The following is a 14,616-nucleotide window of genomic DNA, read 5'->3' as shown; positions in this document are numbered from 1 at the left end:
TCGGTATGAGGACGGTGGGCGTGTCGGTATGAAGACGGTTGGTGTGTCGGTATGAAGACGGTCGGCGTGTCGGTATGAAGACGGTCGGCGTGTCGGTATGAGGACGGTCGGCGTGTCGGTATGAGGACGGTCGGCGTGTCGGTATGAAGACGGTCGGCGTGTCGGTATGAAGAGGGTCGGCGTGTCGGTATGAAGACGGTCGGCGTGTCGGTATGAAGACGGTCGGCGTGTCGGTATGAAGACGGTCGGCGTGTCGGTATGAAGACGGTCGGCGTGTCGGTATGAAGACGGTCGGTGTGTCGGTATGAAGACGGTCGGTATGAAGACGGTCGGTGTGTCGGTATGAAGACGGTCGGTATGAAGACGGTCGTTGTGTCGGTATGAAGACGGTCGGTGTGTCGGTATGAAGACGGTTGGCGTGTCGGTATGAGGACGGTCGGCGTGTCGGTATGATGACGGTCGGTATGATGATGGTAGGTGTGTCGGTATGAAGACGGTCGGTGTGAAGACGGTCGGTATGAGGACGGTCGGTGTGTCGGTATGAGGACGGTCGGCGTGTCGGTATGAAGACGGTCGGCGTGTCGGTATGAAGACGGTCGGTGTGTCGGTATGAAGACGGTCGGAGTGTCAGTATGAAGACGGTCGGCGTGTCGGCATGAAGACGGTCGTCGTGTCGGTATGAGGACGGTCGGTGTGTCGGTATGAAGACGGTCGGTGTGTCGGTATAAAGACAGTCGGTGTGTCGGTATGAAGACGGTCGGTGTGTCGGTATGAAGACGGTCGGTATGAAGACGGTCGTTGTGTCGGTATAAAGATGGTAGGTGTGTCGGTATGAAGACGGTCGGTGTGTCGGTATGAAGACGGTCGGTGTGTCGGTATGAAGACGGTCGGTGTGTCGGTATAAAGACAGTCGGTGTGTCGGTATAAAGACGGTCGGTGTGTCGGTATGAGGACGGTCGGTGTGTCGGTATGAAGACGGTCGGTGTGTCGGTATGAAGACGGTCGGTGTGTCGGTATGAAGACGGTCGGTGTGTCGGTATAAAGACGGTCGGTGTGTCGGTATGAAGACGGTCGGTGTGTCGGTATAAAGACGGTCGGTGTGTCGGTATGAAGACGGTCGGTATGAAGACGGTCGGTGTGTCGGTATGAAGACGGTCGGTATGAAGACGGTCGTTGTGTCGGTATGAAGACGGTCGGTGTGTCGGTATGAAGACGGTTGGCGTGTCGGTATGAGGACGGTCGGCGTGTCGGTATGATGACGGTCGGTATGAAGATGGTAGGTGTGTCGGTATGAAGACGGTCGGTGTGTCGGTATGAAGACGGTCGGTATGAAGACGGTCGGTGTGTCGGTATGAAGACGGTCGGTATGAAGACGGTCGGCGTGTCGGTATGAAGACGGTCGGCGTGTCGGTATGAAGACGGTCGGCGTGTCGGTATGAAGACGGTCGGCGTGTCGGTATGAAGACGGTCGGCGTGTCGGTATGAAGACGGTCGGCGTGTCGGTATGAAGACGGTCGGCGTGTCGGTATGAGGACGGTCGGTATGAAGATGGTAGGTGTGTCGGTATGAAGACGGTCGGTGTGTCGGTATGAAGACGGTCGGTATGAAGATGGTAGGTGTGTCGGTATGAAGACGGTCGGTGTGTCGGTATGAAGACGGTCGGTGTGTCGGTATGAAGACGGTCGGCGTGTCGGTATGAAGACGGTCGGCGTGTCGGTATGATGACGGTCGGTATGAAGATGGTAGGTGTGTCGGTATGAAGACGGTCGGTGTGTCGGTATGAAGACGGTCGGTGTGTCGGTATGAAGACGGTCGGTATGAAGACGGTCGGTATGAGGACGGTCGGTGTGTCGGTATGAGGACGGTCGGTGTGTCGGTATGAAGACGGTCGGCGTGTCGGTATGAAGACGGTCGGCGTGTCGGTATGAAGACGGTCGGAGTGTCGGTATGAAGACGGTCGGCGTGTCGGCATGAAGACGGTCGTCGTGTCGGTATGAGGACGGTCGGTATGAAGATGGTAGGTGTGTCGGTATGAAGACGGTCGGTGTGTCGGTATGAAGACGGTCGGTGTGTCGGTATGAGCACGGTGGGCGTGTCGGTATGAAGACGGTCGGTGTGTCGGTATGAAGACGGTCGGTGTGTCGGTATGAGGACGGTCGGCGTGTCGGTATGAAGACGGTCGGTGTGTCGGTATGAAGACGGTCGGTATGAAGATGGTAGGTGTGTCGGTATGAAGACGGTCGGTGTGTCGGTATGAAGACGGTCGGTGTGTCGGTATGAAGACGGTCGGCGTGTCGGTATGAAGACGGTCGGCGTGTCGGTATGATGACGGTCGGTATGAAGATGGTAGGTGTGTCGGTATGAAGACGGTCGGTGTGTCGGTATGAAGACGGTCGGTGTGTCGGTATGAAGACGGTCGGTATGAAGACGGTCGGTATGAGGACGGTCGGTATGAAGACGGTCGGTATGAGGACGGTCGGTGTGTCGGTATGAGGACGGTCGGTGTGTCGGTATGAAGACGGTCGGCGTGTCGGTATGAAGACGGTCGGCGTGTCGGTATGAAGACGGTCGGAGTGTCGGTATGAAGACAGTCGGCGTGTCGGCATGAAGACGGTCGTCGTGTCGGTATGAGGACGGTCGGTATGAAGATGGTAGGTGTGTCGGTATGAAGACGGTCGGTGTGTCGGTATGAAGACGGTCGGTGTGTCGGTATGAGGACGGTGGGCGTGTCGGTATGAAGACGGTTGGTGTGTCGGTATGAAGACGGTCGGCGTGTCGGTATGAAGACGGTCGGCGTGTCGGTATGAGGACGGTCGGCGTGTCGGTATGAGGACGGTCGGCGTGTCGGTATGAAGACGGTCGGCGTGTCGGTATGAAGAGGGTCGGCGTGTCGGTATGAAGACGGTCGGCGTGTCGGTATGAAGACGGTCGGCGTGTCGGTATGAAGACGGTCGGCGTGTCGGTATGAAGACGGTCGGCGTGTCGGTATGAAGACGGTCGGTGTGTCGGTATGAAGACGGTCGGTATGAAGACGGTCGGTGTGTCGGTATGAAGACGGTCGGTATGAAGACGGTCGTTGTGTCGGTATGAAGACGGTCGGTGTGTCGGTATGAAGACGGTTGGCGTGTCGGTATGAGGACGGTCGGCGTGTCGGTATGATGACGGTCGGTATGATGATGGTAGGTGTGTCGGTATGAAGACGGTCGGTGTGAAGACGGTCGGTATGAGGACGGTCGGTGTGTCGGTATGAGGACGGTCGGCGTGTCGGTATGAAGACGGTCGGCGTGTCGGTATGAAGACGGTCGGTGTGTCGGTATGAAGACGGTCGGAGTGTCAGTATGAAGACGGTCGGCGTGTCGGCATGAAGACGGTCGTCGTGTCGGTATGAGGACGGTCGGTATGAAGATGGTAGGTGTGTCGGTATGAAGACGGTCGGTGTGTCGGTATGAAGACGGTCGGCGTGTCGGTATGAGGACGGTGGGCGTGTCGGTATGAAGACGGTCGGTGTGTCGGTATGAAGACGGTCGGCGTGTCGGTATGAAGACGGTCGGCGTGTCGGTATGAGGACGGTCGGAGTGTCGGTATGAAGACGGTCGGCGTGTCGGTATGAAGACGGTCGGCGTGTCGGTATGAGGACGGTCGGAGTGTCGGTATGAGGACGGTCGGAGTGTCGGTATGAGGACGGTCGGAGTGTCGGTATGAGGACGGTCGGAGTGTCGGTATGAAGACGGTCGGTGTGTCGGTATGATCTGTATTACTCCAGTGAAGTGGGCGTGGCTCCGGTTCACTCTGATATTTTATTCTTGTTTACACTCTTTCACTTCGTCTCTAACTGACTGCTGGTGGGGGAGGGGAGCGTCTCCTCACATTTCCCACACACACACACACACACACACTAAACACAAACACACACACTAAACACAATAAACACACACACACACACACACTAAACACAATAAACACACACACACACAAACACACACACACACACAATAAACACACACACACACACAATAAACACACACACACACACAATAAACACACACAATAAACACACACACACACACTAAACACAATAAACACACACACACACAATAAACACACACACACAATAAACACACACACACACAATAAACACACACACACAATAAACACACACACACACACAATAAACACACACAATAAACACACACAATAAACACACACACACACAATAAACACACACACACACAACACAATACACACACACACACACAATAAACACACACACACACAATAAACACACACACACAATAAACACACACACACACAATAAACACACACACACAATAAACACACACACACAATAAACACACACACAATAAACACACACACACAATAAACACACACACACAATAAACACACACACACACACAATAAACACACACACACACAATAAACACACACACAATAAACACACACACACAATAAACACACACACACACACAATAAACACACACACACACACAATAAACACACACAATAAAAACACACACACACAATAAACACACACACAATAAACACACACACACAATAAACACACACACACAATAAACACACACACAATAAACACACACACACACACAATAAACACACACACACACACACACAATAAACACACACACACACACACACACAATAAACACACACACACACACACACAATAAACACATACACACAATAAACACACACACACACACACACACACACACACAATAAACACACACACACTAAACACACACACACTAAAAAAACACACACACACACACACACACAATAATCACACACACACACACACACAATAAACACACACACACTAAACACACACACACTAAAAAAACACACACACACACACACACAATAATCACACACACACACACACACACACAATAAACACACACACACTAAAAACACACACACTAAACACACACACACAATAAACACACACACACAATAAACACACACTAAACACACACACACAATAAACACACACACACAATAAACACACACACACACAATAAACACACACACACAATAAACACACACACACACACAATAAACACACACAATAAACACACACACAATAAACACACACACACACAATAAACACACACACACACAACACAATACACACACACACACACAATAAACACACACACACACAATAAACACACACACACAATAAACACACACACACACAATAAACACACACACACAATAAACACACACACACAATAAACACACACACAATAAACACACACACACAATAAACACACACACACAATAAACACACACACACACACAATAAACACACACACACACAATAAACACACACACAATAAACACACACACACAATAAACACACACACACACACACAATAAACACACACACACACACAATAAACACACACAATAAAAACACACACACACAATAAACACACACACAATAAACACACACACACAATAAACACACACACACAATAAACACACACACACAATAAACACACACACAATAAACACACACACACACACAATAAACACACACACACACACACACACAATAAACACACACACACACACACACAATAAACACATACACACAATAAACACACACACACACACACACACACACACACACAATAAACACACACACACTAAACACACACACACTAAAAAAACACACACACACACACACACACACAATAATCACACACACACACACACACAATAAACACACACACACTAAACACACACACACTAAAAAAACACACACACACACACACACAATAATCACACACACACACACACACACAATAAACACACACACACTAAAAACACACACACTAAAAAAACACACACACACACACACACACACAGTGTAATCCAGTAGTGTGATTGTGAGTTGGTGAGGGTTGCTGAACACATCATGGTTGCACGTGTTGATCTTTCAGAACTCGTCGCCATTTTGATAGTTGTGCAGAACCACAGCGACAAAAACACACCGAGCTGAAAATGGAGGAGGAGTTTCAACATTCCTGCCCTAAACCACTCACTCTCAGCCCGGGGGGAATTACACCAGCCAATCCACCTTCTGCATGTGTTTCAGGGTGGGAGGACAGACTTTTTCACCAACATTAAACCAAGGTTGAGGATTGAACCCACATGCTGAGTGTAAACACACAGCAGTAACGTCACGTGATCATTTAGCGTGTAGAACCCTCTCACACGTGATCATTTAGCGTGTAGAACCTTCTCACACGTGATCATTTAGCGTGTAGAACCTTCTCACACGTGATCATTTAGCGTGTAGAACCCTCTCACACGTGATCATTTAGCGTGTAGAACCCTCTCACACGTGATCATTTAGCGTGTAGAACATTCTCACACGTGATCATTTAGCGTGTAGAACCCTCTCACACGTGATCATTTAGCGTGTAGAACCCTCTCACACGTGATCATTTAGCGTGTAGAACCTTCTCACACGTGATCATTTAGCGTGTAGAACCCTCTCACACGTGATCATTTAGCGTGTAGAACCCTCTCACACGTGATCATTTAGCGTGTAGAACATTCTCACACGTGATCATTTAGCATGTAGAACCCTCTCACACGTGATCATTTAGCGTGTAGAACCTTCTCATACGTGATCATTTAGCGTGTAGAACCCTCTCACACGTGATCATTTAGCGTGTAGAACCCTCTCACACGTGATCATTTAGCGTGTAGAACCCTCTCACACGTGATCATTTAGCGTGTAGAACCCTCTCACACGTGATCATTTAGCGTGTAGAACCCTCTCACACGTGATCATTTAGCGTGTAGAACCCTCTCACACGTGATCATTTAGCGTGTAGAACCCTCTCACACGTGATCATTTAGCGTGTAGAACCTTCTCACACGTGATCATTTAGCGTGTAGAACCCTCTCACACGTGATCATTTTGCGTGTAGAACCCTCTCACACGTGATCATTTAGCGTGTAGAACCCTCTCACACGTGATCATTTAGCGTGTAGAACCCTCTCACACGTGATCATTTAGCGTGTAGAACCCTCTCACACGTGATCATTTTGCGTGTAGAACCCTCTCACACGTGATCATTTTGCGTGTAGAACCCCCTCACACGTGATCATTTAGCGTGTAGAACCCTCTCACACGTGATCATTTAGCGTGTAGAACCCTCTCACACGTGATCATTTTGCGTGTAGAACCCTCTCACACGTGATCATTTTGCGTGTTGAACCCCCTCACACGTGATCATTTTGCGTGTAGAACCCTCTCACACGTGATCATTTAGCGTGTAGAACCCTCTCACACGTGATCATTTAGCGTGTAGAACCCTCTCACACGTGATCATTTAGCGTGTTGAACCCTCTCACACGTGATCATTTAGCATGTAGAACCCTCTCACACGTGATCATTTAGCGTGTAGAACCCTCTCACACGTGATCATTTAGCGTGTAGAACCTTCTCACACGTGATCATTTTGCGTGTAGAACCCCCTCACACGTGATCATTTAGCGTGTAGAACCCTCTCACACGTGATCATTTAGCGTGTAGAACCCTCTCACGTGATCATTTAGCGTGTAGAACCCTCTCACACGTGATCATTTAGCGTGTGGAACCCTCTCACACGTGATCATTTAGCGTGTAGAACCCTCTCACACGTGATCATTTAGCGTGTAGAACCCTCTCACACGTGATCATTTAGCGTGTAGAACCCTCTCACACGTGATCATTTAGCGTGTAGAACCCTCTCACACGTGATCATTTAGCGTGTAGAACCCTCTCACACGTGATCATTTTGCGTGTAGAACCCTCTCACACGTGATCATTTAGCGTGTAGAACCCTCTCACACGTGATCATTTTGCGTGTAGAACCCCCTCACACGTGATCATTTAGCGTGTAGAACCCTCTCACACGTGATCATTTAGCGTGTAGAACCCTCTCACACGTGATCATTTAGCGTGTAGAACCCTCTCACACGTGATCATTTTGCGTGTAGAACCCTCTCACACGTGATCATTTTGCGTGTTGAACCCCCTCACACGTGATCATTTTGCGTGTAGAACCCTCTCACACGTGATCATTTAGCGTGTAGAACCCTCTCACACGTGATCATTTAGCGTGTAGAACCCTCTCACACGTGATCATTTAGCATGTAGAACCCTCTCACACGTGATCATTTAGCGTGTAGAACCCTCTCACACGTGATCATTTAGCGTGTAGAACCCTCTCACACGTGATCATTTAGCGTGTTGAACCCTCTCACACGTGATCATTTAGCATGTAGAACCCTCTCACACGTGATCATTTAGCGTGTAGAACCCTCTCACACGTGATCATTTAGCGTGTAGAACCCTCTCACACGTGATCATTTAGCGTGTAGAACCCTCTCACACGTGATCATTTAGCGTGTAGAACCTTCTCACACGTGATCATTTAGCGTGTTGAACCCTCTCACGTGATCATTTAGCGTGTAGAACCCTCTCACACGTGATCATTTAGCGTGTAGAACCCTCTCACACGTGATCATTTAGCGTGTAGAACCCTCTCACACGTGATCATTTAGCGTGTAGAACCTTCTCACACGTGATCATTTAGCGTGTAGAACCCTCTCACACGTGATCATTTAGCGTGTAGAACCCTCTCACACGTGATCATTTAGCGTGTAGAACCCTCTCACACGTGATCATTTAGCGTGTAGAACCCTCACACGTGATCATTTTGCGTGTAGAACCCCCTCACACGTGATCATTTAGCGTGTAGAACCCTCTCACACGTGATCATTTAGCGTGTAGAACCCTCTCACACGTGATCATTTTGCGTGTAGAACCCCCTCACACGTGATCATTTAGCGTGTAGAACCCTCTCACACGTGATCATTTAGCGTGTAGAACCCTCTCACACGTGATCATTTAGCGTGTTGAACCCTCTCACACGTGATCATTTAGCGTGTAGAACCCTCTCACACGTGATCATTTAGCGTGTAGAACCCTCTCACACGTGATCATTTAGCGTGTAGAACCCTCTCACACGTGATCATTTAGCGTGTAGAACCTTCTCACACGTGATCATTTAGCGTGTTGAACCCTCTCACACGTGATCATTTAGCGTGTAGAACCCTCTCACACGTGATCATTTAGCGTGTAGAACCCTCTCACACGTGATCATTTAGCGTGTAGAACCCTCTCACACGTGATCATTTAGCGTGTAGAACCCTCTCACACGTGATCATTTAGCGTGTAGAACCCTCTCACACGTGATCATTTAGCTTGTAGAACCCTCTCACACGTGATCATTTAGCGTGTAGAACCTTCTCACACGTGATCATTTAGCGTGTAGAACCCTCTCACACGGGATCATTTAGCGTGTAGAACCCTCTCACACGTGATCATTTAGCGTGTAGAACCCTCTCACACGTGATCATTTAGCGTGTAGAACCTTCTCACACGTGATCATTTAGCGTGTAGAACCCTCTCACACGTGATCATTTAGCGTGTAGAACCCTCTCACACGTGATCATTTAGCGTGTAGAACCCTCTCACACGTGATCATTTAGCGTGTAGAACCCTCTCACACGTGATCATTTAGCGTGTAGAACCCTCTCACACGTGATCATTTTGCGTGTAGAACCTTCTCACACGTGATCATTTAGCGTGTAGAACCCTCTCACACGTGATCATTTAGCGTGTAGAACCCTCTCACACGTGATCATTTAGCGTGTAGAACCCTCTCACACGTGATCATTTAACGTGTAGAACCCTCTCACACGTGATCATTTAGCGTGTTGAACCCTCTCACACGTGATCATTTAGCGTGTAGAACCCTCACACGTGATCATTTAGCGTGTAGAACCCTCTCACACGTGATCATTTAGCGTGTAGAACCTTCTCACACGTGATCATTTAGCGTGTAGAACCCTCTCACACGTGATCATTTAGCGTGTAGAACCTTCTCACACGTGATCATTTAGCGTGTAGAACCCTCTCACACGTGATCATTTAGCGTGTAGAACCCTCTCACACGTGATCATTTAGCGTGTAGAACCCTCTCACACGTGATCCACCTACAGCGCTACACGCCTTCTTCTGTTCCTCTGTACCGCCTGTATCAGTGAGTCAGTAATGATTCTCAGAACTGATTCTGTATTAATGACGGATTCGTTACTCGGAACCGACGGCTCTTTCAGTTCTGAAATAAAGGCCTGCAGTTACAGTATTTATTCCCTTTTATACATCTCAGAAAGTATTGAGACTGCAGGAAGTGTTCTCTGTGTTCTGTCTCTGTGTTCTGTCTGTGTGTTCTGTCTCTGTGTTCTGTCTCTGTGTTCTGTCTCTGTGTTCTGTCTCTGTGTTCTGTCTGTGTGTTCTGTCTCTGTGTTCTGTCTGTGTGTTCTGTCTCTGTGTTCTGTCTGTGTTCTGTCTCTGTGTTCTGTCTCTGTGTTCTGTCTGTGTTCTGTCTCTGTGTTCTGTCTCTGTGTTCTGTTTGTTCTGTTTGTGTTGTCTGTGTTCTGTCTCTGTGTTCTGTCTCTGTGTTCTGTCTCTGTCTTCTGTCTCTGTGTTCTGTTTGTGTTCTGTTTGTGTTGTCTGTGTTCTTTCTCTGTGTTCTGTCTCTGTGTTCTGTCTCTGTGTTCTGTCTCTGTGTTCTGTTTGTGTTGTCTGTGTTCTTTCTCTGTGTTCTGTCTCTGTGTTCTGTTTGTGTTCTGTTTGTGTTGTCTGTGTTCTTTCTCTGTGTTCTGTCTCTGTGTTCTGTCTCTGTGTTCTGTCTGTGTTCTGTCTCTGTGTTCTGTCTCTGTGTTCTGTTTGTGTTCTGTTTGTGTTGTCTGTGTTCTGTCTCTGTGTTCTCTCTGTGTTCTGTCTCTGTGTTCTGTCTCTGTGTTCTGTTTGTGTTCTGTTTGTGTTGTCTGTGTTCTGTCTCTGTGTTCTGTCTCTGTGTTCTGTCTCTGTGTTCTGTTTGTGTTCTGTTTGTGTTGTCTGTGTTCTTTCTCTGTGTTCTGTCTCTGTGTTCTGTTTGTGTTCTGTTTGTGTTGTCTGTGTTCTTTCTCTGTGTTCTGTCTCTGTGTTCTGTCTCTGTGTTCTGTCTGTGTGTTCTGTCTCTGTGTTCTGTCTCTGTGTTCTGTTTGTGTTCTCTGTGTTCTGTCTCTGTGTTCTGTTTGTGTTGTCTGTGTTCTGTCTCTGTGTTCTGTCTCTGTGTTCTTTCTCTGTGTTCTTTCTCTGTGTTCTGTCTCTGTGTTCTTTCTCTGTGTTCTGTCTCTGTGTTCTGTCTCTGTGTTCTTTGTATTCTGTCTCTGTGTTCTTTGTATTCTGTCTCTGTGTTCTGTCTCTGTGTTCCCTGTACAAAACTCTGAAGGGCCTCACATACCAGCAGTGGTACTTGGACAGTTCATTCGGTTTAATCATGAAGTGCCAAACGATTCATTAATAAGCATTATAATAACCATGAACATGAGGATGTTTTGCATCTGTATGGAGTCTGAGGACACGCTGAACTCTGCACATCTGGCTGTGTGTGGAATGTAAGATGATTCCGATGAGTCCGATGATTCCCGTTACTGGTGTCCCAGTTTAACGTCGTGACTCATGTTGCTGGGAAGCTTCGAGATTCGTCAGAAGGACATGAGTTGCTGAACGCTGTGGTTGTGAAGGAGTGTGTGTGTGTGTGTGTGTGTACACCACAAAGTGTAAATATAAATATGTTAAATAAACAATATGATGTACAAGGATCTTCTGTATTTTATTACGGTTTATTCCATTTATTATGATTTAAATCATTATTTATGTTTTTTTGTCCTCACGTCCGTCACTGTTGTTCTAGTTTCAGATTTATTACCAACATTCTCTCTTCTCTCATCATCAGTTTCTCTCTTTATATTTTCTCTTTTTTTCTTTCATTATTTTATTAGTTTTTAATGTTTTTATCAGTCTGATCGGCTCCCTGATTCTACCACTGTATTTCTGTCTCTTTTTGTCCTCTCAGTCTTTTCTCTGGCTGTTGTATTTTGCCGGGATTGAGCCGGTGGGTGTGTTAGAGCGCCCTGTGCCGTGCTGAGTTTCTACGCTGCGCTTTGTTAAGTCACGATCTGCGCTTTGTTCTGCTGGTGTGTATGAGTTCGGTGTCACTGCGGCGCGGTTCCTTAATGATTCTCCCATTAGTTCCCTAATATTCACCTCGTACATGAGTTCATGTGGGAACAGGGTGTGTATGGGGGGGGGGGGGGATATACAGATTTAAACAGTTGTGGAGGGTAGTGGGGCGGTTAGAGTTGTAGACTACAGTCGAAACGCTTGACTGTACACTCACACTGATTATACACTTAACGTGTCTTTATCCACCGCCGCGGCCGCCGTTTATCTGCGTATGCCTCCACTTTTTTTTCCTTATGCGAGATCGTATTTTCTCTTTGTCCATTTCACACACACATACACACACACACACACACACACATACACACACACACACACACACACACACACACACACACACACACACACAGTTGCATAATAAGAGGGAAAATGGCAGCATCTTTTTCTTTCCGTTCATTCCAAAGACAGACCAAGGGGGAAAAATACACTCGGCCATTTGCACCGTTTTACCACACACACACACACACACACACACACACACACACACACACACACACACATACACACACACACACACACACACACACACACACACTGAACAATTTAACGGTGAACTGTGTTTTTCATCTTTTTGTACAATGAAAGTAATTTCCGTGCTTTTACCTTACACCGTGTGTGTGTGTGTGTGTGTGTGTGTGTGTGTGTGTGTGTGTGTGTGTGTGTGTGTTGAAGACTCTGCTAGAACATGGCGGAGTGTGACGGGTTTCGTGCTCCCTCTAACTGGGCGAAAAGGAAGAGGAAGCCGCCATTTTACTCTCGTCATTGTGTGCCGACCAGTTATGGGTTAGGACGGCATAGATAGTCCCCATAAATCCCCCCCCCCATGATATTATAAACTATAGTAATTTGGTATATCGTGAGAGACGTAGTGGAATTGTGTTTTCGGTCCTGACTTTGTGTTCGGAACGTTAAATGCTGAGTGCTTCGGGGAGCTCGGTGATTGAATGTTATTGTTTCACATTCTTTTCTTTTTCTCTCTTTATTTCCTCTTTTAATCTTTCCTTCTTTTCCTTTCTTCTTTTACATCACACCTACACCAATCAGTCAAAACATTATAACCACCTCCTTGTTTCTACACTCACTGTCCATTTTATCAGCTCCACTTACCATATAGAAGCACTTTGTAGTTCTACAATTACTGACTGTAGTCCATCTGTTCTTCAATGGTCAGGACCCCCACAGGACCCCCACAGAGCAGGTATTATTTAGGTGGTGGATGATTCTCAGCACTGCTGTGACACTGACATGGTGGTGGTGTGTTAGTGTGTGTTGTGCTGGTATGAGTGGATCAGACACAGCAGCGCTGCTGGAGTTTTTAAACACCGTGTCCACTCACTGTCCACTCTATTAGACGCTCCTACCTAGTCGGTCCACCTTGTAGATGTAAAGTCAGAGACGATCGCTCATCTATTGCTGCTGTTTGAGTCGGTCATCTTCTAGACCTTCATCAGTGGTCACAGGACGCTGCCCACGGGGCGCTGTCGGCTGGATATTTTTGGTTGGTGGACGATTCTCAGTCCAGCAGTGACAGTGAGGTGTTTAAAAACTTCAGCAGCGCTGCTGTGTCTGATCCACTCATACCAGCACAACACACACTAACACACCAGCACCATGTCAGTGTCACTGCAGTGCTGAGAATCATCCACCACCTAAATAATACCTGCTCTGTGGGGGTCCTGTGGGGGTCCTGACCATTGAAGAACAGGGTGAAAGGGGGTAACAAAGCATGTAGAGAAACAGATGGACTACAGTCAGTAATTGTAGAGCTACAAAGTGCTTCTATATGGTAAGTGGAGCTGATAACATGTACAGTGAGTGTTATTTTTAGTTATTAGTTTGCTAGCTCACTGGTTGTGTAAGCTAACACTTTCTCTGCCCGTCTCTGGTTTACAGATGGAGGACGGACAGACGCTGTTCGATTACAACGTCGGCCTGAACGACATCGTCCAGCTTCTCATTCGCTCTCACACAGACCCACCTGACAGCCCGAGCCCCGCCCCCAACAACGAAGAAGCTGTGGTCATCAACATCACTCCTCCCAGCAGCACGCCTGCCACGCCCACCACGACCACGCCCTCCCCAAAAACAGTCATCACTAAAAACGAATCCGTCTCAGACAGTCAGCCGTCAACGTCTTCGTCTACTGACCTGGTCGACCCCGGGATCGGTGTTTATAAGGTGAGAACTGGGCACGAGTACAGGTGTAGAGGAGAGAGCAGGTGACCCCGCCCGCCCCCATAGACTAGATGATTTAGATGATTTACAGAGGTGCACACTGTTTGGTTTCCAGGTTAACGAGCTGGTGGACTGCAGGGACCTGAGCATCGGCGCCTGGTTCGAGGCCACCGTCAAAAAAGTGGCTCAGTTCACTAAAGCACCCAGAGGCCGACCCCGGAAAAAGCACATCAACGGGAAGGTGGAGACGGAGGCGG

At 47.7% G+C, this 14,616-nt stretch overlaps 1 protein-coding gene across 2 annotated transcripts in view; it reads left to right on the top strand.

Annotated features, from left to right (window-relative positions):
* The window catches only part of LOC134330537 (E3 ubiquitin-protein ligase UHRF2-like), a 38,790-nt gene that overhangs the window by 7,233 nt on the left and 16,941 nt on the right, over positions 1 to 14,616 (top strand). For both annotated transcript variants that reach the window (XM_063011713.1, XM_063011712.1), the window contains exons 2-3: positions 14,078 to 14,362; positions 14,475 to 14,616. The exon at positions 14,475 to 14,616 is cut by the window's right edge and continues 118 nt beyond it. In XM_063011713.1, the coding sequence (XP_062867783.1) occupies positions 14,078 to 14,362; positions 14,475 to 14,616 (427 nt within the window). The remainder of the gene's footprint in view (positions 1 to 14,077; positions 14,363 to 14,474) is intronic.

The sequence above is a fragment of the Trichomycterus rosablanca genome, chromosome 16 (assembly GCF_030014385.1).
Source record: "Trichomycterus rosablanca isolate fTriRos1 chromosome 16, fTriRos1.hap1, whole genome shotgun sequence".
Taxonomy (NCBI): Eukaryota; Metazoa; Chordata; class Actinopteri; order Siluriformes; family Trichomycteridae; genus Trichomycterus; species Trichomycterus rosablanca.
This window is presented reverse-complemented; position numbering and strand designations above follow the sequence as displayed.